Below are 23,982 nucleotides of genomic sequence, written 5' to 3' on the forward strand. Positions count from 1 at the left end.
GTTGTGACTTTTCCAATGAATAGTGACTTTTTCTAAAGGTTATAACTTTTTTGATAAGGCACAATTAACACATATTCATACTACTATTTGTTAGCTATAAATAGATGGTTTTCCTCTCACTTTTAAACTACGATTTTATTATGTTTTCACTCTTCTTCTTCTTATAAAAATCTCAAGGGTTATTTGCAACAGTTGATTAAATTCAAAATTCAACGAAATTCGAGGTACCACATAAAAAGAGTTGGTGAAGACATTGTAGCAAATCATTCATCAATTCACTGACAAAAAATTGTATGAAAGACAATAATAATAAACAAATATGAAAATAGTCAAATTATTTGCGTAAGATATTTTTTTTTTTTTATTCTTTTACCCTCAAACGAAGGAGTTTCTTTCTAATTTTACTAAAACAACGGGCATCAATGCCGTCTATTGAATTATTAGTTTTGATGTTAAATCCACTCTTTCAAAAATGGATTTTCACTTTTACTTATAATATGATAATATAGTCATGATAATAATTTTTTTAATAGATATGTAAGAAAAATGAACAGAGAAAGTACAGTGTTGGTGGCAAGATATTTCAATAAATTGTTCCATATATATATATTTTTTAAAATTTATATTGTGTATGAGTACGAAATTTTTTAAGGATGAATTTTCTGTTATTTAGTGTTTATTTTAATTTGAGAAAATGTTATGTCACAAGATACACTCCTTGCTAGCTATATAAAAATAGATAAGAAAATAGTGATTGATAATAAAACAATCTTAAATCAAATTAAAGATTGTATAAATAATACTTTAAATTTTATTCATCAATTAATTTTTATATCAAGATAAAACTTTTATAAGATATTAGATACTTTCATTAGACAACAACTATATGATATGTATGCGGCAAAAAATAGGAGAAGACTACAATTTTACAAAGATAAGGTAGACACTTAAAGAAATTAAATATTTTCACCAAAGGTTATGTTGTTCATCTATTAACATTAAATTATGCTACTGAAATATATATATACACTCAAACCTCTATTTGACCATCATTCGTTATAACAACAAAGTACCTTTAATTTTTGTAAAATTACCTCTCTATGATAGTCTTACTCAAATATTAATTGAGTACTAATATTTTATAAAAGATAGATTATGTATAAAGATAAAATATTAAAATATTTATGGCAATCCTTATTAGTGTCATGCACATACTAAATATCAAGTATGAATATTTAAGAGAAAAATTGTACTTAAATGATGTCTATCATTTATGTTGATAACCTCAAGATGTAAGTCTATTGGTAACAATTTTTGTATGGATATTTTTTTAAAAAAAAATTGTCAATTAGATTTGTTTACAAAATTGACCGAAGTAAAATTAATACTACTAAAGAAATGTCACTTTATCCCATATTTAAACTTTGAATGTATTTTGAAATGTTTCAATAATATCTTGTCATTTTGATCTCAAAATACAGGTTACTCTATGATAATATCTACTAATCATTTCAAAGAATTTGTCATATGTTCTTTCAATTATAATTATTCACTTAAAACATTAATTTAGTAATATTAGTTCTATTTTACAACATTGTATACAATATATATGATACACACGTGAAACGCACATGCCGTGAAACTAGTAAATATATATATGTATATATATAATGGTTGCCATCATAGCAACTCCCTTTTATCAAATAAACATATTCGATAATTTAAAATGATCATAGAGTTCATTGAAAAGAATTGATTGTTTTTCGATTAATATATGTTTTCCTTTGCGCCAAGCCACTTGTCCAAGTGTTTAGCACTTTTTTGTGCAATTAATTGGGCCCATTAGTCTTCCAAATTACAAGCCCGTCATTTCTTCCCAAATTAATTTCGGCCCGCCATTTCCAACCTGGGTTTCTTCTTCCCAATAGTCAATTGAACCACCACCACAAAGTACACAACTCACTCTGCTGTGACACCGCCCGCGACGATCTGCTTAACTCCTCATCTTTCTCCGGCGACGACGTCTACTTGTAGGTTTAAGTCCTCTTTCTTCCTCATTAGTTAAAATTTCTAATCCTTTCTCCAAATGTTTTTTTGTGTCTGCTTCATAAACCAATCAATTCTCTGATTTTCAAGCATTTTCTAATCGTTTCTCTTCTCAGAAAAAAATAAAAAACATAAAGCTCTAGCCTCTAGAACAAATTTGAATTTTATCACATTTTAGAGAGTATAGTCTAATTTTGGTTTGCTGTCAGAACATAGATGGACTGCAACATTCTATCATTGAGTAGGTCCTGTAGCTTGGCTAGTAATCTTCGGGCAATTCCTACACGCAATACTGTATTTTATCGGAAATATTCTTATCTACCTGCAGGTATTACTTTCAGAAGTTCCTTCTTTTGCAGAATGTTATTTTGCATTTTGTGCCTGGCATTTTTCGCAAAACTTTTAATTAGTTGCTTGTAATTGTTCTTATTGGTGAAAACCATTGCAAAGTTCTATGCTTTAAATTGAATGTGTCTTCCTAATGTGTCTTGTTGTTTTTGATGGTTATTAACAGGGTTAATTCGTAAGTCAATTAGGTGCTCAATGAAGTCGTATAAGTTATCGGAGCTTACAACTTCTGAGGTTGACAGCCTCAAGGCTCGTCCTCGCATTGACTTCTCCTCTATTTTCGGCACTGTGAGTTAACAATGCTTCTTGAACTAATTTCTTATTTTTTTTTCCCTTTAACTTATTTATGGTTCAATCTAGTATACTTTTTTTGAATGTTGAATGAATTATATCAGGTTCAACCCATTGTTGACGATGTTCGTAATAGAGGTGATGCTGCAGTTAAAGAGTTAGTGCTTGTTTATATTTATGCCTTACTGTGTTTGTTTCATCAACAAATGTTACCCCGTATCTGCTATGTCAAGATCCCCTTATTTTCCCCTTCCCTTTCCATAAGAATGCAGAACATGAGTTTACCTTTAATGATTTTAAGGGAAAAAAATGCAGAACATGTGTTATTGATCCATAGAAAATGCCAAAGAAATGCTCCATGTGGAGGTGCTAGACTGTCATATCATATAAACAATTTGTGTGATATTAATGAATGATGTAAAGGGCATCTCTCCTAACATATTATGTCGTGTGTCCTCATTCCTATTGCATGGACCAAAATGATCAAAATAGTAAGTGACATAAAGATGAGGTTTACCATACTCCACATTTCAATCTCTTGTACAGTGTTTCTAAAAGTGAAACGCGCAATAAGACGACTAGGTTCCATATAGAAGATCCAACTGGATGACCTTTGTCTTTTTGCAACTGACATAAAATATAAAAAATTAATGAATTCTATAATTGCCATATCAGACACTCTCCCTACCTCCCTCTGTCTCTCCATTTTTAGTTCTCTTCGGAGACACTGGACATTGTGTCAACTTCTTATTATTTAAAGCTAATAACAAGTATCTTTGGAGTGTGTTTATACTCTTTCTGTAATTGATTCTGATCTACTTTAGTTGACATTTTTTTAATTTGATGGACGAAGTAATTTCAAACCTTCAGAATATCCCGAAGTTTAGATTAACTTGCTATAGAGCTTGCAAAAATCTTAATCTTTTTGCTCCTTGTCCATCACTTATCAATTTTAAGAGTTAATAGTTCCATGTGAAAGTAAAATTTGTCGCTACAGTTAATCTGTTTTGTTGTATTGATGTTACTTTGTTATGATATCTGTAATGTGCAGCTACACATCACGGTTTGACAAAGTTGTACTGGATAAGATAGTTGAAGATGTCAATGAGCTTCCAGATCCTGAGGTATGCATTTGAATACACACGTTTTTTTTATGACAGCAATGGGGATTAAAGATAGTATGACATTTTCTAAATAATTTTTCTTGAAAGACAATTGACTTCAGCTTTTCTAATTTTCAATCTAATTGCTTCTTTGTTTGACTCAGCTCGATTCATCTGTTCGAGAAGCATTTGATGTGGCATATAACAACATATATGCCTTTCATGCTGCTCAAAAGCCTGTTGAGAAAGTTGTGGAGAACATGCATGTAAGTTTTGTGGATATTGTACAGGATTGATCTCAGTTGTGTGGGCTTATGTAGCAACATTGTGTTGACATTCTTACTTCTCCTTTAACTTCTGTATTTCCTACTTTGTCAGGGCGTCAGATGTAAACGTGTGGCTAGGAGCATTGCCTCTGTTGGGCTTTATGTTCCCGGTGGAACTGCTGTTTTACCTTCTACAGCTCTGATGCTTTCAGTTGTATGGTGATTCAATTTTCTGCTCTTATTAATCATTTCTTTCAACGCTAATTCCCTTATTACAAAATCATCAAATTTTCCCTTTGGCCAGCCAGCACAAATTGCTGGATGTAAAACAGTTGTACTTGCAACTCCACCTTCTCGGGATGGCAGTATTTGCAAGGTATTTGCTTACCATCTCACTTCGTTAGTATAACTTTATCAATGGTCATTTATTTAGACACCTCTCTTGTAGGAAGTGCTTTATTGTGCCAAGAAAGCAGGTGTGACCCACATCCTTAAAGCTGGAGGCGCTCAGGTATATGATGATATGCTTCCTTGATCTTGCATTCATCAACCATGTGCCTCTGACTCATTTCAATTAATTTCTTGCTTTTTGGAACTTAAATCTTTTACTAACTGGGCCATTTATTGTAACTTTCTTAAATCCCACAGGCAATTTCTGCAATGGCCTGGGGCACTGAATCATGCCCAAAGGTACAACTTTCACCTCAAAGAATTGAAGCCTTCCATATTGAATCATACAAGCACTAGTATACTTCTATTGCTTTGCTGAGTTTACGCATGAGACACAGAATAATGTAATTAACATGAGTACATTCAAGGAATAAATCCTGGCTTGAGTAAACTGTAGACACATACTATATTTCTGAAGTGTTTTTTTTTTTTTTTTGTTGTTGTTGTTGATAAAGTAAGAAATTATCATTGCATGGGCATCAGGAAGATGCCAAATTACAAAAGGTGTAACCAGTTGGCTCCAGTACAGAAGGGAAAAAAAACATTTCAGCACTGGTACAAGTAATCTAAGCTAGAACTAAGGAGCAAACAAAGTCCAGAAACATGTCAATGCTATCAACAGTGAAGGAAAATTCCAACTGAACAAATTAACTAACCATTTAGTCTTCAGAGCGTGGGTAGGAGTTGATATTCCATCAAAGCATCTGCGATTCCTTTCATTGCATATAACCCAAAAAATGATTGCTGGGATCATCCTCCAGACTTTCTTGATGCCTTTGTTCAGTCTCCAAAAATCCAGCTGATGTAGGGCTCCTTGATTGACTTGGACATACTATAGGGGAGGCCATATATAGAGAAGAAAAAGTTCCCATTTTCGGCTGTGATGGGGGCTGGGGCAGTGCAAAAACAGATGGTTAACATTCTCAAGATTCTGTTTGCATAAATAGCATCTGTTTACTAGAGTAAGTTTCCTTCTGCTAAGATTATCTTGTGTCAAGCAAGCATTATCTAGAGCTGTCCAGTCTAGGCATGCAACTTTGAGTGGTGGTCTGGTCCTCCAAACATGCTTCCTAGGCCAATCCTCCAGAATTCCACCCTGTAAACACTTTAGATCATAACCTTCCTTGGTTGAGTACTTCCCTGCTTTAGATGTACCCCAAATGATTCTATCTTCTTGGTGCTCATTAATGTTGAAATCTGCCAAGGTTGCAAGTAGAGCAATAAGGTCATTGATTTCTCAATCCTGTAGGTTCCTTCTGAAGGAGGGGCTCCGTATGTTGTTGTCTATGTACTTGGTCTAGTGCATCAATGATTCAAAGAGCCATACTCGGCATCAGTTACATCTTTCCAGTAGCCTGGTTTACCATACCTCAACCATTTCATTAGCATACTTTGGTTGTGAAAGTTGAGATTCCTGATGCCTAGACCCCCTTGAACTTGGGTTGAGTGACTCTAGGCCTGCCATTTGACTAGAGAGAATTTATGAGTTTCACTTTTATCTTCCCATAGGAAATAGTGAACAGTCATATACATATCCTAATTAGTTTACGATTAAGGCATAGTTGTTTTATTCATGAAAAATATAAGCTTTAATAATTGGACAAGGATCGATGGAAAAGAAATTATGTATCCCTTTCATCAGTCCATAGTTCCTTTAAAACATGATGTCCCTGCAGTTACAGTTATTGTAGGAAAGCTATCGCTTGAAATAGGCAGGACCGACTCAATAAGATTGGGGGCCTAAAGCGAAATTTAAGGGAGGGGCCCTAATATTTTGTTTTTTCATCATATATACTTTTATTTAAAATCTACTTTTCTAGCTTTTTTAGATGCGAAATCATTAGTTACTGTTTTATAATCGATTTGTTTTAATAAGATTGAATCAATTTTAGTTTCGAAAAACTTCTTTCGGTTGAGACAACGGTTAGAGTAACTATTAACATTATTCTATAAGCAATATGTGTATTTGAAAGAGAATCAAGTCTTTTATTTGATTGCGTATTTTCATTAGATAATTATCTTCACATGTATTATTTCTCTCAACACTTTCAATTCAAAAAATAAATCTAAACCATCAATAACATAATAACCATTATGTGTTAAAGATCAAGTTTAAGACAATGATTTTTAAATTCTCATCATCTAGTGATCTCAATTATCTATCTATCTATCTATCTATCTATCTATCGATCTCTATATATATATAGTTTCAAGGGACTTTATGATTTCGTTATCAATATTTTTATCAAATTGTTTCTTACGAAATTCAGGTTCTACATTCATTTCATATGCAATTTCCTTATGCCTTAGTAGAAATCATAGTACTCATAGTACATATAATTTTTTTTAAAAAAAATAACATTCATAAGTAATTTTTTTTAAAAAAAATGGAGGGCTGCAAAAATATGGCGCCCAAGCGATTGCTTTAGTGGCCTAGGGGTTAAGACGGCCCTGGAAATAGGGACACTGATTTCTAGGCAGGAACAGGAATTAAAGCATGTGCATTGTAAATAACCGTATGCTGAATAGATATTGCTAAATGAACCAATCTTAAGGGAAAGTCAACAAAGCATCTTATATTGATTGCTATCAAGAGAGGATTCCCTGTTATTGATTGTTGTAAAACATGATAGGTGATAGTAGGTGAACATAATATTAATAGATTTTTTTATTTTTATTTTGAAACTGGTAAATGTGTATTCCTAGCATTAAGGACATGCTGGACACCATCATGAAGTGTTAGTTAAAAAAAAACAACTAGAAAAGAAGATACTTACAGAGATCTTAATAAATCTACAAATTGATCTATATCCTCTAAACCTACTTCTTACACCAAAAGTAGAAAGATATTATACAATTCCATTTAACTTTCTGGATGGAATTGGATCTATCTTCATAACACCTCCCATTTCTCTCTCTCCAAACTGTCCACCAGATGCATTGTGGGATGATCCTCCACCACTTCTTTTGACTTTTGTTGCCTCCACTTTTCATCCAGCAACTAAGCAAATCTGCAGTATGCTCCTGCATAGTCCAGCTTGTCTTTGTTATGTTGAGAAATAGAGACCAAAGTTGTGCTGTAAAAGTGCAGTGCAAAAATAGATGACTGTTTGTTTCATTTGTCTCATTGCATAAGAAGCACCTGGAAACTATGATGGCCCCTTTTTTCTTCAAAACTTCTTGTGTCAGGCATACTCTTTTAACCACCAACCAAGGCATTTTACCTTGGTTGGGGATGGACTATTCCATAAGTTTCTCCATATTTTTGGTTGCCCTCTACACTGTACCCTTTCTTCCATTTTATAAACCCTTTTAACAGTGAATTGCCCATCAATATTGTGTTTCCATCTTAATGTATCTGGTTCAGCAGTAGTGCCATTGAAATCATCAATCCTATTTAACAAATCGGCTACTCTATCAATCTCCCAGTCATTTAGCAATCCCCTGAAGAATAAGTTCCATCCCTGTGCACTCCACATATCATAAATGGTGCCATCTGGGTTGTTGCTTAGAATAAACACTAAGCAACAGGTCTGGAAAAATTTCCATTAATGGACTTTGCTCCTTCCAAGTATCCTTCCAAAATTTTATTCTTTTCCCATCTCCAACTCTCTTCTGCAAGTTCCCTTCCAATTTGGGCCAATATTAATAGAATTTTGCACCTAAGGGTGTGGCTTAGTGGTGAATGAAGTGAGTTGATAACCATGAGGTTTCAGGTTCAAATCCCTTTCTCCCCATATGTCCTAGGCTTGGTGGATAAGGTTACCTGGTACTTGTTGTTGTGGGAGGTGACACGTATTTCGTGGAATTAGTTGAGGTGCATGCCTAACATCACTATTATTAAAAAAAATGTTAAAAGAATTTTCTATGAGGAGGAACTGCATCTCAATAGCAGCTAAATACAAGCATTTCTATGTGATTCTTGTGGACACTGAAGAGCTCAGAGGCCCCTTCTCTTTTTTGCTTGGACAGTGAGAGCGTGAGCTAGTTCTAATAGATCTTCATGAAAAGGGACAGGAGAGTGGTAAGAGATAGAAGATCTTGTGTTGGTATATTCCTTCTTTTTAATTATTATTATTATTATTTAATAATAGTATTAGGATTAGTATTCAGGTGGAGGAGTTTTTCTTGGTTGATTTACAGAAAAAGAAGATTGCCTATTTTTTTGAGAATTGAAGAAGATGTCCTTTTTTGTGTTGAGCAAATCAAATTAAGGCTTAATAAAACAAGAGTAGGACTGAGAAGTCTAGATAGTACTGTTGGTTTTAGTGGAAAGAACAAGAGAATGAGAATAGAAGAAGTTAGGCTAGGGCGGCAAGCAGTCCAGTCTGATATCAGCTCAGGAAAGTCTGTCAATTTTTTTCTGCAGTGGTTTAGAAGCAGTTTTATCCCATAAAATACCGTATAAGTTTTTGGAGTATTTGACAGTTTGCCTTTTGTTTCTTTTAAATAAGTTCTCTGGTACTTGGCTGAAATTTATATATTTTATTAGGGTTTACATCCACTTCTCAGAATATATATATATATATCAAGGAAGATGCCCCTGTGTACAGTGTATGCAGTTGACCCTTATTGGTACATTGACAATATTTCTTACAAAGGAAAGTAATTATGGCTTGTATAAGCACATAAACATTGATCTGTTCCTTATACATCTGTAAAGCTACTAGCCTCAATGTCCTTGAATCCTCAGTCCTGTGGTTGCCTTGTATACTTTAATGAAGTTGGTTTCCTTTCTTATTGTCCTTTGGATCACTTTACAATCAATCTTTCCTCTTCTTTCTTTGATAATATATAAAGGGGAAGCATTATGTACATTGCCATCTATGCCAGGTTGAGAAGATATATGGGCCTGGGAACCAGTATGTCACTGCTGCAAAAATGATTCTGCAGGTATTGGTTTCAAGTAAGAGACAGTCTTAGGTTAGGGATATTTGCAATGTAGATAAATGTCACTCGTGATAAATACGCTGCTGAAAGACTAATGTCCTCACTTTAAATTGTCTTTTGCTAAGTAGTATTCTCTCTCAACAGAACAGCGAAGCGATGGTTTCAATTGACATGCCTGCTGGGCCTTCCGAAGTTCTTGTTATAGCTGACAAGCATTCCAGTCCTGTCCATGTGGCAGCAGATTTACTTTCACAGGTATCAACTCCATTTTTCACTGCTTGATCAAGTTTCCATTCATACTTTCTGTGTCTGAATCAAGTGCTCTTGTATTTCACTTTGGGACAGCTTATGTCTCTTCTGAGATCCAAATAAGAGAAAATTTAAGCTTTTCATAGTGAAGAAGATCAACTGTTAATACAGATTAAACTGAAACTTCCATCAATTCCTATCTATCATTGTAGCAAAGACTGGGCAACCTCTATTTATTCTTATCACCTCAAATGCATTTTTTCAGGCGGAGCATGGGCCAGATAGCCAAGTCGTACTGGTTATTGCTGGGGATGGTGTTGATCTAAATGCCATTCAAGAGGAAATTAGGAAGCAATGTCAAACACTTCCAAGGGGAGAATTTGCACTTAAGGCACTAAGCCACAGCTTCACTGTGTTAGCACGGGATATGCTTGAGGTATGTTTGTAATTTGTTGATCTTGGTTGGCAGCAATTTGCATACAGTTGGATGTATACTTGTTGTCATTAAATAATTCTGCCCGAATATAATATAAATAATCAATTACATCATTTATGTGAATGCAATATTCCTTATAAATTTCTGTCAGCTACAGCCTTTTCTCTTAGACTTAAATCACAATCTTTTCCAGGCAATTTCCTTCTCAAACATGTATGCACCTGAGCATCTGATAATCAATGTGGATGAAGCTGAGAAGTGGGAAAGTTTAATTGAGAATGCAGGTACTTTAGAGGAATGCGTTTGCTAAGTTTCTCTTTTTCCATTTGGCATATCCAATCTGTTGGTGTTTTTGGGCTATTGGGGCTGCTGATTGTTTATGCGTATCTGAAATATGATCCACAAGCTTCTCTTGGTTTTTTGGCCACGCTAAGGCGAGATATATAGTGGATAATATGTTCATTTTTATTCTTCCTGTCTTTCTGAATTTCTTTATGTGAGTTTCCGCCCTGCCTTTTGTGATCCTCCATAGAACGCAACTTCTCCATACGATTTAACAGCCTTTTTTCTTTACCCGAGATTTCTGTTTCATTTTCTATTTCTCCCCTTGTCTCATCATCCAGCTGGTTAATTTAAGGGGTTTTAGGCTGTATTGAACAGTATGAGATTGATAGTTTTTTCTTCTTCTTATTCCTTGAACTGTATGATTTAGCTCTCAAGATGACAAATAGAAGGTTCATGATGGCTGGCCATTGGCGAGCTGGACAAGTTTTCTTCACTAGTGATCCTGTGAAGTGTTTGCATGTTTCTTAAATTATTCCGTTTCTCCTTTTTTCTAGAAGATATTCGTGCATGGGTAGTTGACTAGCCTCTTCTTTTTTTCCGCATAGTGGTCAGTCAGCTTGGATTTCTACGATAAGCTCTAATATTTTCACTTCGGATGGTGGCTGGAACTGCTGGAATAGGCTCTAATATTTCGCTTCGGTAGTTGACATGCCATATTTTTCTCTGGGCGTAAAGAAATCTTGATTTACATTACAGTATTATAGATGAGGCAAATGATGTCTTCAGTGTTTGTATATAGATACCAGGAAACTGGAAAGTATGGTGGGTGCCTTGGAGGTTCATATTTTACCATCAATTAGCAACTTACTACGAATCACCCATGCTTCCCTTTGGTAAATCTTAACATATAAATAATCAACTCTGAATACTTGCAGGTTCTGTATTTATGGGACAGTGGACACCTGAGAGTGTAGGAGATTATGCAAGTGGAACTAACCATGTTCTTCCAACTTATGGGTATGCACGGATGTATGGTGGGGTCTCTTTGGACTCTTTCTTGAAGTACATCACTGTGCAGTCTTTGACAGAAGAAGGGCTGAGGAATCTTGGCCCTTACGTAGAGAAAATGGCCGAAGTTGAGGGTCTGGATGCCCACAAGAGGGCTGTAAGCCTCAGACTACAGGACATAGAAGCGAGACAAGTATCACACTCAAGTTGATCCCTCGCTATTTGTATGCGTGAAAGAATAAATATTGAGCAATTTAACCTTTATGCAAATCTGAGGCTGTTTATAGTTTTGTTGAGGGAGTTTGAAGCTCTATATTACCTGCACTCTGATTTTTCTCCTTCCAAGTGTTGAATTAAACACACATTTTGAAGAAAAAACAGTAATGGTAATGGGTACCATGGATGAGCTAGTTCATCTGCTGTATTTGTTGGAAATAAATTCAAACCAAATATCTGAGAAGATTTCACAAAATCCAGTAGTACTGAGTTTGGGATTGTATTTTAATTGGTATTTTGCCATCTTTTGTAACAAAAGTTGTGTTGGAGCAAACATGTAACATTTTGGATTGTATCTGTAGTTGTGTTGACAAGAAGTTGCTTAGGCTACAGATATTGAAGAGCTAATTTGAATTTGTATTGGACATATCCCAATTAAGGGGTAAAACGCTCCTACCATACAATGTTTCAACCGTTAGATATGCATGTTAGACAACGACTCAACTAATTAAGTTGTGAAATTTTCATCGGCTATCTAATGGGTAAAAGTTAGAACTCTTTACTTCAAACAACCACTAGTACAGTTGGGTCGATTTAGGTCCTAATTATGGTGCATATGAATTCATGATTTTTTTTTGTTTGAAAAAGTAGGTATGTTATGTACATATTTTCCTAATGAGCGGTGTGGATTTGCTAATTTGATGGCTTTGGTTTGAAAAACTAGCGCGGATGTCTTATATTGAGGATAAAATTAAAGACGGTTCCGTGGTTGAGGATTCGAACCGTCTGTCGTTGTAACTTTACAAGTTTATGTGCCTTCGTTGCTCGTTTGCTAAAAGATATACAAATATTGTAGATAAATGTAGAGAAAATGCCATAAATAGTCTATTAACTATAGGGGTAGGTCTAAAATAGTTCCTTAACTATATTTTCGTCAGATTTGGTCTTTTAACCATATAAAAACTTATCAGTTTTGGTCACTTAACTATGCACTTACCGGTTTTAGTCCTTCAAGTATTTAAAAACTGATCAGCTTTGGTCCCTTTCTTTAAGTATATTAAAAAACTTATCAGCTTTGGTCTTTGTCCATTTTTTAAATACAAATAACTTATGTTATATTAACGGAATTCTTCATGAAATTAAATCTTTAACTTTTTTGAAGTTGTTTCTCTATCCTCACTATCAAATTACTCTTATGAAAAAAATAGTAACCTCAACAATTCAAAATAAAATCAACGAGGAAAAAAAATATAAGTCCTAATTTTATTCTATGGAAGATAAAATGAAGCATATAGTTGTTGCTAATGACTTGAATATGTTGTGTTCCCTTCTTTGGCGGTTAACGGTTCATAATCAGCACAATTTTTTTTTAATTTTATTTTTCATACAAAAGAAAAATAAGAGATTTGATCTTATTACTCAAATTTCTCTACGTGAAATAAAATGAATAGAATAATAAAATTAATCTATTTAAAAGAAAAACTAAAAAAGAGTTGCAAATTCGTTGGAGTACAAATTTTGAATTCAACAGATTCATTAGTAGCAGTAATATGCTTCATTTTTTGTTGTCTGTTGAATAAAATTATGACATATTTTCTTTTCTAGTGAATTTTATTTTGAATCATTGAGGTTAAGGTTCTTTGCATAAGGGTAATTTGAAGTAAAAGTAGCGGTGAGAGAGAAACAATAAAAAAAAATGGCTAAAGAATTTAATTTCCTGAGATATGAATTTTGTTAATATAAATCTAAGTTATTTATATAAAAAATGAACAAAGATCAAGCCTGGTAAGTTTATAAATAATTAGAGGACTAAAATCAATAAATGTACTATTAAGAGACTAAAACTGATAAATATATAATTAAGAATAAATTTTTAAATAGTTTAAAAACTAAATTTAATAAAAATATAGTTAAAGAGATCATTTTAGACTTACTAAGGTTAAAAGAACTATTTATGACCTTTTCCCATAAATGTACAACCTGCAAGCGTATAATCTTGTTTTTTTTAAAATAAAATAAAATTGCAAGCGTATCGATATCCCTTGAATTTCCTTTTCTTCTTAATCATCAAACCCTTCACACTCCAAAATAATAGAGTTCACAATTGTTGAATTTCGTTTGTTATGGAATATACACAACCAAATAAGCAAGACAACAACGGAGACTTATTCGATGATGCGGCGGACGAATTCCCCTTCGATGATTGCAGCGACATATTTTCCGACGCCGAAACCGGCGGATCGGAGGATGACGTAAACCACAATCAATCCGCGGAAAATTTCAATTTCCCGTCGTCTTCTCTCCGGCACCGGCGACCTTTTTCTTTCAATGATTCTGGTAACGAGTCGACTAAATTTCAACCTTCTATAAGTTCCGAGAGTTATTCGAATTCGAGAGAGCGAAAGATAAGGTTCTCAAGGAAATTGATGGCAGAAGATAAGGATAAGAACGGAAGTTTGGATAATATAGAAAGTTCAAACTCAATGCAGCTTGATTTGAGCACAAAAAGTCAAAAAGGTATAGGTGATGAACAAAATAAGGAGATTCCAACAGGTATGAATGCAAATAGTGTAATAATAGATAATTCGAATGAGGATTCTTCACTGGTGAAAGAGGATTCTGTAATTACGGATGTAAACAATGACCGAGTCAATAATTCGGAGGAAGTTAATTCGCATTTGAGAGAAATTGATGATTCAAGTTCGAATATTTTGTTTGATTTAGCAAATGTAGTAATAAAATCTGTTGGATTTCAAGTGAATATGTTGATAACTATTGTGAGTTTGATGATAAAGTTGTTTACATTTCCTGTATGGATAATTTATAGCTCTTATATGTTTGTGATGGATCCATTTCAAATAATGAGGCGTGTGAAACGATATGTAATACACAGGTTTATGAGGAGTTTTGGGTTTGTGTTTGAGAGTATGTTGAAATTTGTATCTGGATGGTTGAAGGAGCAGAGTTCAGTATGGAGGTTGGGGCTACAATTTGGATGGGGATGTTTGTGGTCTGTGTATGTTTGTTTTGTTTTGGTTGGATTGCTGGTATCAGCTTTTATAATGGGTGGCATCTTGATAAGAATTATGGTGGAAGAGCCAATCAGGATGAACGAGCCTTTGAATTTTGATTATACAGCAAAGAGCCCAGTTGCATATGTGCCGATAATAAGGAGTCCAGGTGTGACCTGTGGTGTAGATAGTCAAGTGGATGTTGGAATGGTTGATGGGGTGCGAGTTATCCCACCTAATCATAAGTTGCAGGTTACTGTTTCACTAATGTTGCCCGAGTCAGATTACAACAGAAATTTGGGCATTTTTCAGGTATAAGCGCAAGGACTTTTAAGTTTGATACTTGATGGATTTTTTGCTGCTAGATACAGAATAGTGGTAATTGGTAGTTCATCAACATGGGTTCATTGACCTGATCGGGAAGTAGTTTTTTTAAAAAAAAGTTATTGCTTTAGTTTATGCGTACAAAGTTAGTCCCAACAGCTATGGAAGTCGCTTGACTGTGTACATGTATGCCATATTTATTATGTTTGGTGCTTTCTGCGAGGATCGAATTCTGTTGTATATTCAGATGGAGGATATAGTCTAGACATGGTTTTCTATTGCAAAATGATTATAAACTGCTATCTTCCAGATTAGTTTAACTAACACAAATGGGAAGTTGGAGTTTGAATAAGCTTTAGACATTTGATTTTGCTGACTGCGTACCTGGTTTGTGTATGACATACCATAGGTTTTTAAGCTAGTGCAATTTTCAATTGATATACTTTTAAAAAGCTGCACATAAAAAAGGAGACCCAGGGGGTGTGGGGAAGGGAGATAGTTGTAAGAATAAAATGTTTGTCTCACAGTGATTTGAGTATTTGACATTAATTTCTTTCTCCTGTCTAGTGTCTATTTACCAAGTTAACATGTATGCTCCCTCCAATTCTAGTTTCATTTTGTCCGTTTCGTCTATGTATTGAAGAACTTGGCACAATTAATTTTATTGATTCACTCCTGGTAGAACTTCAATCCTACTACCTATTTTAGGAAAGCAAAGTTGAGATTTACATTGCCGACCCAAAATAATTCTATTTTCTTGAATTGTTGGTTTGTTATGCATTTCTACATGTTCGGTCTTACCTGAATGATTTACTAATTCTTTTGTTTCTTACACCTGAAGGTGCGGGTGGATTTCCTCAATTCTAATGGTAAAGTGCTATCTAGCGCCAGGCGACCCTGTATGTTGCAATTCAAAAGCAATCCTATACGCCTTTTTTCTACTTTCCTTAAAGCTGCCCCTCTTGTCACTGGATATACATCAGAATCCCAAAAGTTAAAGGTAGACTTAAAGGGCTTCTCTGAAGGTTTCATTCCAACTGCATGCTTGAGGGTGATCATTGAGCAACGAGCTGAATTCCACCCTGGAGGTGGAGTTCCCGAAATATATGCTGCCTCTTTAACACTGGAGTCTGAACTTCCTTTTATGAAAAGAATGCTATGGTATTGGAAGACAACATTATTTGTGTGGGTTAGCATGACATTGTTTACAATGGAATTCCTTTTCGCTCTTCTTTGCTGCAAACCTCTTATCATTCCAAGATTACGATTGAGGCATGATCCGAACAGTCGTACAGGTTCACCGAACAATGCACCTATTGGAAGGTAGTAAAAGCTTATGGTTTGATCTCTTGAATCATGCTGCCATTTCTTTTTTGTTTGTACATAACAGGTAATTGTCGGTTTATTCTTTTTCCCCAAGTGTAACTTATTTTAACATGTATGCATAGTGAATGGTTTTTATTTTTTTTCTCTGAAAATGTACACCCTCTCATGAGCTTCCAGTTTCTTTGACTAGTATAACATTGTGTCCTGAATTACACAAATGTCGGATACATTCTGTTTCCTAAAAGTTTCCTCTGTAAAGTATCATTTAGAAATAGTGCCGATATAGTCATTTCCTATATGGACAGAGTTCTGGGAAATTTAATGTGGTTATGAGACTACTGCCATTAGTGTGCTCGTGATAGTATTTTCTTATGGTAAAACCTCAAAATGATTAATGGAGCACCTCAATTGAAGAATATAATCTAAAGATTAGCTAAACAGTAGATATCCAAATATCTAACATATAAGTTATAATATATGGTAGTTGCCAAATGCTTCTATCAATTCTAAAGAACTGCATAGAGGACCAGAAGTGTGGGTTTTTTAATTAAGCATTTTTTGGGATAATCTTCTGCGGAAAGACTTAAACCTAGACCTGAGAAGTGGTTGATTATTTGGATGGGGACAGTAATGTTTGTTGTTTAAACTTTGTTTTGGGTTAATCTTCTGAGAAAGGGAAGAAACTTAGTGACTTCAATATAGGGCTTAACAGACTTCATGGCATTGTAAAACCAGATACCAGCTATAGCTCCTGCTGTAGGACCCAAAATGTATATCCATTATTTCTTGTAACAATTTGATAAATTGCTGGTTCCAAACTTCTTGCGGGATTCATTGATGCCCCTGAAATATGCCTGTTCATCAAAATAGCCAAATGTCCCCAGTTAGGCAAATTTGTAGAACGAAGAAGAGTTAAGACTCCAAATAACACCACTAGAAACTTTTACTCCCAACTCAGTTATGAATGTTGGCCCTGTACTTGTTTTATTTGTGAAAATCATGTTATTATATAGGTTCATCCCCATGCTCCTGTTCTTGTAGCTTTTCACTTAGTTTTAACTTCCAATTTGCTGATGATAGTCTGAACTGTGAAGTATTCTTCCACTTTGAGATGCTCATGTTTATTTCTGAAGCTATTTTAGGAAAACACATTCTTTTTAAACGCTTCACTTTAGAAAAATGCATTCTGAAATGGGTCCAAAGTAAGTGGGCAAACAGAAGTTATCTATTTAGCATACCCAGCAAGGATAGAGTTAATTGTGATTACAGCTCCAATAACACGTCCAGTGAGTTCTCCAACCTGCATCAGTAAACAGAGAGAAGGATAGAATAAGTCGAATTCTGTCCTAGGACCTTTACATTTAAACAGGCAGTGATCACTAACAGCTCGATTATCCATTGTGGTGCCTGCAACAGCAAACATGAGGTAGAAAGTGATCAAGAATTCTAATCCAAGAGACTGCAAATCTGAGCCAGCTGGAATTGTTCTCAGAAACTGAAGTTGCTCTTCCTGAACATTAATCTCACAGTGACAGTTGCTAGAGTTGCTCCCATGACTTGTGCTAATATATATGCTGGCACCTGAAAATAGAGTAGCCCCAAAAGTGAGGGGAAACATCCTTAAGTATATTTTTGGATGTTGTTAAGTCCTTTCTTGCTGATTCTTGTTGTGTTTTGAGTAAACTGAGAATGGAGAAACTTACATGTCTCCATGCTATCCTCTTACATGAAGCAACAACAACGGTGACAGCAGGGTTAAAATGGGCACCAGAAACAGGCCCAACAGTGTAGATCATAACCATCATATCCAAACCCCACAAAACTGCTATTCCTAGAAGGCCTATGTTCTTGTTCACCACCATGGCAGCAAAACCAGCAAACATCGATAAGTAGGTGCCTAGAAGCTCTGCCACTAACTGCATTGAAAACAAAAGATTATTCATCAACTGGTTCCATATCCTATATGTTATAAATGCATGTTATATGGACAATTAGTTTGCCTTATGACTGTCAGTGTTACATCAGGTGCTTGTGGCATTTTGCCAGTTCAAGGTATTTACAATATGTTGTGAAACTATCTTCTTTAAGCTAAGTGAGTTTTTCCCATAATGCTTCGCACCATTAAAAGTATCACTACCATATATGTAGCTTAGCTTATTTTCTTATCAACTTTTAATGTGAGCACTAAACCACTTGTTAGAAAGTGAAGGTACTTGTGTAGGGTTACTTATGCCATTATCTGCAACTCATAGACAAGTTGATGTAATATAAATGAGTTATCTTCAATTTTCAAGATGTGAAATCCTTTAGTAGAATGAGAACTAGTTTTATGAAGCATCAAAGAATTGGAAGAGTGAGTTTACCTTTTGAGTGAAGCTTATAGTTTCATCACCAAGTTTCTTGGATGCCAAACATGGACAAGAAAGAATATGATGCACATTATCATCTTTGATATCTAAAGCTGTTGCATGACTGATATCTGATATCTCAGCCATTCTTGAACTCTCTCTCAAGTATATTAGAAAACTATGATTTCACTTAATTCCCTTTTGAATGTGGAGATATATAGGAGGCATTTATTTTTGTTTCTTTTAAATGTGGGGTGGGCTGGGTGGCAGTTCATTAGATGGTGGAAATTTGAAAACATGCAAGAATTGACTACAAAGTTTTTTAGTGCCCTTTTGGAAACACCATCCTTTTACCCTTGCTAATGTAAGTATTATACAAGAACTGTAGTTTGTGAATGGAAAATGACCAATATGTTTCAGTTCCATGTAATAAACAAATATTAGAAAAAGCCAAAGGGTTTGTGTCAAATATTGCAAGAGTCCAAATGCTCAAATAGAAAATCCAATACTTTGTACTCTTAATGCCAATAATTCTGTTGTTTGGGTTAATTCTTATGGTAAAGTGACTTGTGCCACTAAAGTTTAACTAAATTGCTATGTATACTCATATCTCAAAAGATATTAATCTAGCTCATTTTAGTTGTTCACATGGTAAAGTTGAGATCTATAGTAATGTTGATTGTGGTGGATCAATAGAGGACTAGAGATCAACCAACTTCAAGTGGAAGAAAACATTTTGGCGAAATGCCTTGAACATTCTATTGCACATTAGTTTTAGATGCTACCATCAGTTTTTTCCAGTCTTACATTTTATCACAAATTGTAAATTCTAAGGGTGCGTTCGGTACGGAGAAAAATGTTTTTTTAGAAAATGTGCTCCACTACCACCCCTTAACCCCAGGCTCCTACCGTCTACCTTCACAGTGTCTGTCTAAATGTATTTGGTATGTTCAGTATTCACATAACTTGGAGCTCGACTAATTTAGATTAGTGTGGTGCTTATTTTGGGCATGTGCTACCAACAAAACGTTTTCCAACAGAATTATATATTTAGGTACGTGCTATTAGCTACAAATTCTAATGTACACCTAGTATGGAAGTGGTAAAAGGATCAAAATACAGTAAGTTCAACCAAAAATATTACAATGAAAATGCTTCTCGCCAAATACACAAATCAGCAGTCAATTAGCAAATTAGAGATGGTCAATCCATTCTTACCACAAAAGTGTTTCTTTCTCCCAGATATTCCAAAAAAAAAGTGTAAGGAAATTGGAAAACAATTGTAGGTGGAAACTTGCTAATGTTAATAAACGAGACAAAAAGTTTTCCCCAAGTTGTAAATCAAATAATAGTGCATGCACTACTACAAAAGTAATGGGAAAGGTGAAAGCACAACTGAATATAATATAGACTGTAGTGGAATGAATAAGATCTCTTCATCTTTAATTAGATGTCTCGAGTTTAGGACTGAGCATGAAAAAATCCTGATAAAGAGTGTTTTCCCCTTTAATGAGTTTAATACGATGCAAATTCAAATTAAGGCGTATAACAGACACCTTACTATTGTGTGTAATAATTATACATATAACAAAATGAAATAAATCCTTAAACAATACACTGTCGACATAATTAAAACTTCATTAGATTATTTAACTTCTTTTTTCGTGTACAAAAGTTAAACAAGACTAATTTGCAACATAATTTTCTTTCTTTTTATATCTATTTCTCAAAATAAAAAAAAATAAAAAAAAGTTCTAATTGGAGGGGTTACGTAGTAAGCTTTTGGATTTGAGAAAAGATCCACTTTTGGTAATTTCACGTAATGGCTTATCAGTAAATCTGATGATGTTGTAGACCCAAGCACCAGCTATGGCCCCAGCTATTGGGCCTAACATGTAAACCCATAGACCTTTGTAATGGCTTGACACTATTGCTGGGCCCAAACTCCTTGCTGGGTTCATTGATGCCCCTGATATTGGCCTGTAAAAAAGAAGAAGTATAAATTTTAGGAATCACATAATTTTAATATGAAATTACAATTTATCTCTACTTAGTTTGTAATTACATTAAAAACTAGCTCGGATACATTATAAAATAATTTAGAATTATGAGAGAAATAAGGGATTTTAGAAATAGAAGGGAATATTAGAAATAAGGGAAACATAAGACGTGTATTTCAGTAATTTTTCCAAAGAACAATAACATGACAATTGACTGGAAAGTTCTTTTTCGGAGAGGTCGTTTCGTACAGGGATGAGATAGACAAAGTTTTCACATGGATTGAAACATTTCATGAGATCAGTTATTCTGTCATATATATATGAGATAATGTATTCCATCGTTATAGTATAAATAGTGAGATATATAATCTCAAAACTAACTAATACCCCTCACAAAATGTAAGATAGTCTTGAATTTTGTTCTGGGGTTTATTACCTCTTCTATCTTTACTTGTCTATTATATTGTTTTGGGATGTTTAGCAATACTTGTTCAGTTTATAAAATTGATGAATAGAATATCATGTCGTGTTTATTATACTCTTGCTATTAAATGGAGTACTATTCGTTTTTTCAATTTTTAGATGACTATATTTAACAAGGGTGATTTGGTAAAATTACCCCTATCATATACTGCTTTTTAATCTCTGTGTTAAGTCAACCATGAACAACTTTTATTGAACTGAGGGAATATCTCATATGTCTCATACCAAATGACCCTAAGAGTTTCTTTCCCAAAACTGAGGACATTTATAACATGTTTGACCAAACTTTCAATTTTTTATTTATTTATTATTCTTTTTTTTGGTAAAAAATGCTTTATTGAAAGTGTTTTTTAAGAGTAAATAATTAGTATTTGACTAATCATTTTTTTAAAAAAAAAAATCACTTTTGTCAATATTATACCAACGATTTGCTCTTGACCAAGGTTATGGAGAAAAAAGAAAAGGTACTTTTATCAGCTTCTGAATAACAGTTTTTTGCTACTATTCAAAAACATCTACATTTCTTTCTTAAAAATTTGAACAAACACCTCAACTTTAAAAAATAAGTACTTTTTTAGAATGATTTTTTTCCTAAGAACTTGATCGAACATGCTATTAGTGAAACTCTTAAAAAGAAAAAAATAGTTTATGTATTAAGTCAATAATATAGAAAAAAGAAAAAAGGAGATCCTTTTTTTCCAAAATAAAAGCCGTGTATTTTTTGTGCACGAGGATGTACGTAAGCCTAATAAGGCAAATGGTCAAAAGATTTGAACACCCTTTATCCAAATATATTTGGGTCTTGTTCACACTATATAATAATATATTTTTTTATTAAATAGTTTTAATTTAAAAATAATGAAAGAGTAATAAAGAAATCACGTAATTACCCGGCAAACATCACATTAAGCAACACGGTTGCTCCCACAGCAAGACCAGCAAGTTCTCCAATCTACAAATAATTAATAATTAATTAACAACCACAATTCACAATTCACAAACAAAACAAAAAAAAAATCAAATCAATCATGATTTAATGATGATTCAGAAGAGTTCAACGTATAATTAAATAATTCAGATTATTTAACAAAGTCACAATCTTCTTACTAATTTAATCATGATTATTGACTACCCTTAACGTACGATATATACTAAAGATCTTGTTCTTAACTGTTTTTAATTAATTAAGTTTAAATAGTATACTAATTAAAAATAATTAAAAAAGATTAAGAAATAATACTTACAGCTCTATTATCAGTTGCGACACCAGAAATGACAAACATAAGATAAAATGTAATTATAAATTCGAGGACAAGAGATTGAATGTCTGATCCTGTAGGTGAGGTTCCAACAAAGTGATCATGTTTCCCATTAAATATTAATCGTAGGGTCCCACTTGCTAATGTTGATCCAATCACTTGAGCTGCCACGTAAGCTGGTACCTATGAAGAAGAAAAAAAGCTCATTGATATTTATTTTTCTAAAACTTTGTGCCATAGGAAAGGAATAAATTCTTATGGTAATGTGAGAGTTCAAATAATCAATTAACGGAACTTGCTACGATATTCTAATGGTCATTAATATAGGTTAGGAAAAAACTGTGAAATATCTTTAATGTTCTCAACTAATCAAAACTAACAGGATTATTTTGGATGGATAATAAAAGTTGGAAAGTTTTACAAGAAAAAGACTTGGGAAAAAGTCATACGGATCATTATTACAAATCAGTAGAGGTCAATGTGTAGCTATTATAATAAATGAGAAAAAATAAATTCATAATCCGTACAAACCTACATTTTCTCATTTGAAAAATAATTTTCTGAGTATTTATATTGCAAACATTTTATGACTAGTGATAAAAACAGGATTAAAACAAAAGGGTGTAAATATAATAGTTAATTTTATGAATTTAGGTATATAATGTAATTTTTCGATAAAGTGAATAACGAAGAACCCCTTCTGCCGTTCTGCGTGCCCCTCTTAACTCCATCCTCGATTGTGACGAATCATTTAGATATTTGTACTTTATGATGTAGATAAAACATGGTATATTGACATTATCTCCTATATAATTTGAGAAATATTCATTACTTTCTCCATTTCATATCAATTAAATTTTTGAGGTATTTCATACCCTTTAAGAAAAGTAGATTAAGATATAAATTGAACATAGTTTTTCATTTTTACCCTTATTAATTTTTGTCAAACTTATTGAAGTCATCACATTGAAAATTCAAATGAAGGGTAAAATTGAAAGAATATTTTAAAAAAAGTTTTGAAGATTGAACAATTAAGTTAATTTGAAAAATGAAAAATACCTAAAAAAAATTCGATTAATATGGAATGGAAGGAATGCCTTAAAACTAACTAAATAATTACCATCTATATTTCTCAAAATGTCAAAACCAATGAATTTGTTAAAATGAGTTAGAGTCGCATATTAGTTGAAGAATGGAAAGACAACTTATTTAAACGAACTTAAACAATCCTCTATTATTGAACTATTTCTAAGGTTGAGTTAGGTTCAGATGTTATATTTTTATAGAAGTCTAAGGGCCCGTTTGGCCATAGATTTCCCAAGTAAAACTTGGGAAAATTTTTGGCAAATATTGTTTGTCCATACACTTTCTCATTATTTGGCAATTTTTTTTGGCAAATAACCCAAATTCCCAAATACTAGTTTTTTCTAGTATTTGGGCCAAATCTCATTATTTGGAAAGTTTTAAAAATTCAAATTTAACACCAAACTTTTATCTTTTACAAAAACACTTTATTTATTAACACCAACCAACTCAATCAAATCTCCATCTGCTAACTAACTCGATTAATAAATTTTTCTATTATAAAGAGCATACATGTACAAGAGCTTTTATTCCCAAAAAATTAGTTGAACAGCCGTAGT

The 23,982-nt window shown here is 33.6% G+C and overlaps 3 protein-coding genes and 1 pseudogene across 5 annotated transcripts in view; 2 read left to right on the forward strand and 2 right to left on the reverse strand.

Moving 5' to 3' along the window:
- The first annotated feature begins 1,862 nt into the window (after window positions 1-1,862).
- LOC102590460 (histidinol dehydrogenase, chloroplastic) lies at window positions 1,863-12,008 on the forward strand. 3 transcript variants are annotated; one of them, XM_006358018.2, is made up of 15 exons: window positions 1,863-2,030; window positions 2,256-2,374; window positions 2,561-2,682; window positions 2,790-2,842; window positions 3,737-3,809; window positions 3,953-4,054; window positions 4,167-4,268; window positions 4,359-4,430; window positions 4,503-4,565; window positions 4,703-4,744; window positions 9,338-9,397; window positions 9,539-9,649; window positions 9,909-10,079; window positions 10,273-10,363; window positions 11,300-12,008. In XM_006358018.2, exons 2-15 carry the CDS (start codon window positions 2,263-2,265, stop codon window positions 11,581-11,583), a joined length of 1,458 nt encoding a protein of 485 aa, XP_006358080.1. In that variant the 5' UTR covers window positions 1,863-2,030; window positions 2,256-2,262; the 3' UTR covers window positions 11,584-12,008. The 3 variants fall into 3 exon arrangements, with proteins under 3 accessions (XP_006358080.1, XP_006358081.1, XP_006358082.1); XM_006358019.2 differs by having other exon boundaries at window positions 2,263-2,374; XM_006358020.2 differs by lacking the exon at window positions 2,256-2,374.
- Window positions 12,009-13,611: 1,603 nt separating this feature from the next.
- Window positions 13,612-16,429, forward strand: LOC102591271 (uncharacterized). Its single transcript, XM_006358021.2, has 2 exons — window positions 13,612-14,911; window positions 15,765-16,429. Exons 1-2 carry the CDS (start codon window positions 13,712-13,714, stop codon window positions 16,248-16,250), a joined length of 1,686 nt encoding a protein of 561 aa, XP_006358083.1. The 5' UTR covers window positions 13,612-13,711; the 3' UTR covers window positions 16,251-16,429.
- A 119-nt stretch (window positions 16,430-16,548) lies between these two features.
- On the reverse strand, window positions 16,549-18,448 carry LOC107062773 (aquaporin NIP1-1-like; annotated as a pseudogene).
- A 1,769-nt stretch (window positions 18,449-20,217) lies between these two features.
- The window catches only part of LOC102591600 (aquaporin NIP1-1-like), a 7,170-nt gene continuing 3,405 nt past the window's right edge, over window positions 20,218-23,982 (reverse strand). Inside the window, exons 3-5 of the mRNA XM_006358022.2 lie at window positions 22,325-22,522; window positions 21,971-22,032; window positions 20,218-20,577 (exon numbers count right to left, since the gene is read on the reverse strand). Coding sequence (XP_006358084.1) covers window positions 20,352-20,577; window positions 21,971-22,032; window positions 22,325-22,522 — 486 coding nt within the window. The 3' untranslated portion in view covers window positions 20,218-20,351. The remainder of the gene's footprint in view (window positions 20,578-21,970; window positions 22,033-22,324; window positions 22,523-23,982) is intronic.

Source organism: Solanum tuberosum, unplaced genomic scaffold (genome assembly GCF_000226075.1).
Source record: "Solanum tuberosum cultivar DM 1-3 516 R44 unplaced genomic scaffold, SolTub_3.0 scf00265, whole genome shotgun sequence".
Classification (NCBI taxonomy): domain Eukaryota; kingdom Viridiplantae; phylum Streptophyta; class Magnoliopsida; order Solanales; family Solanaceae; genus Solanum; species Solanum tuberosum.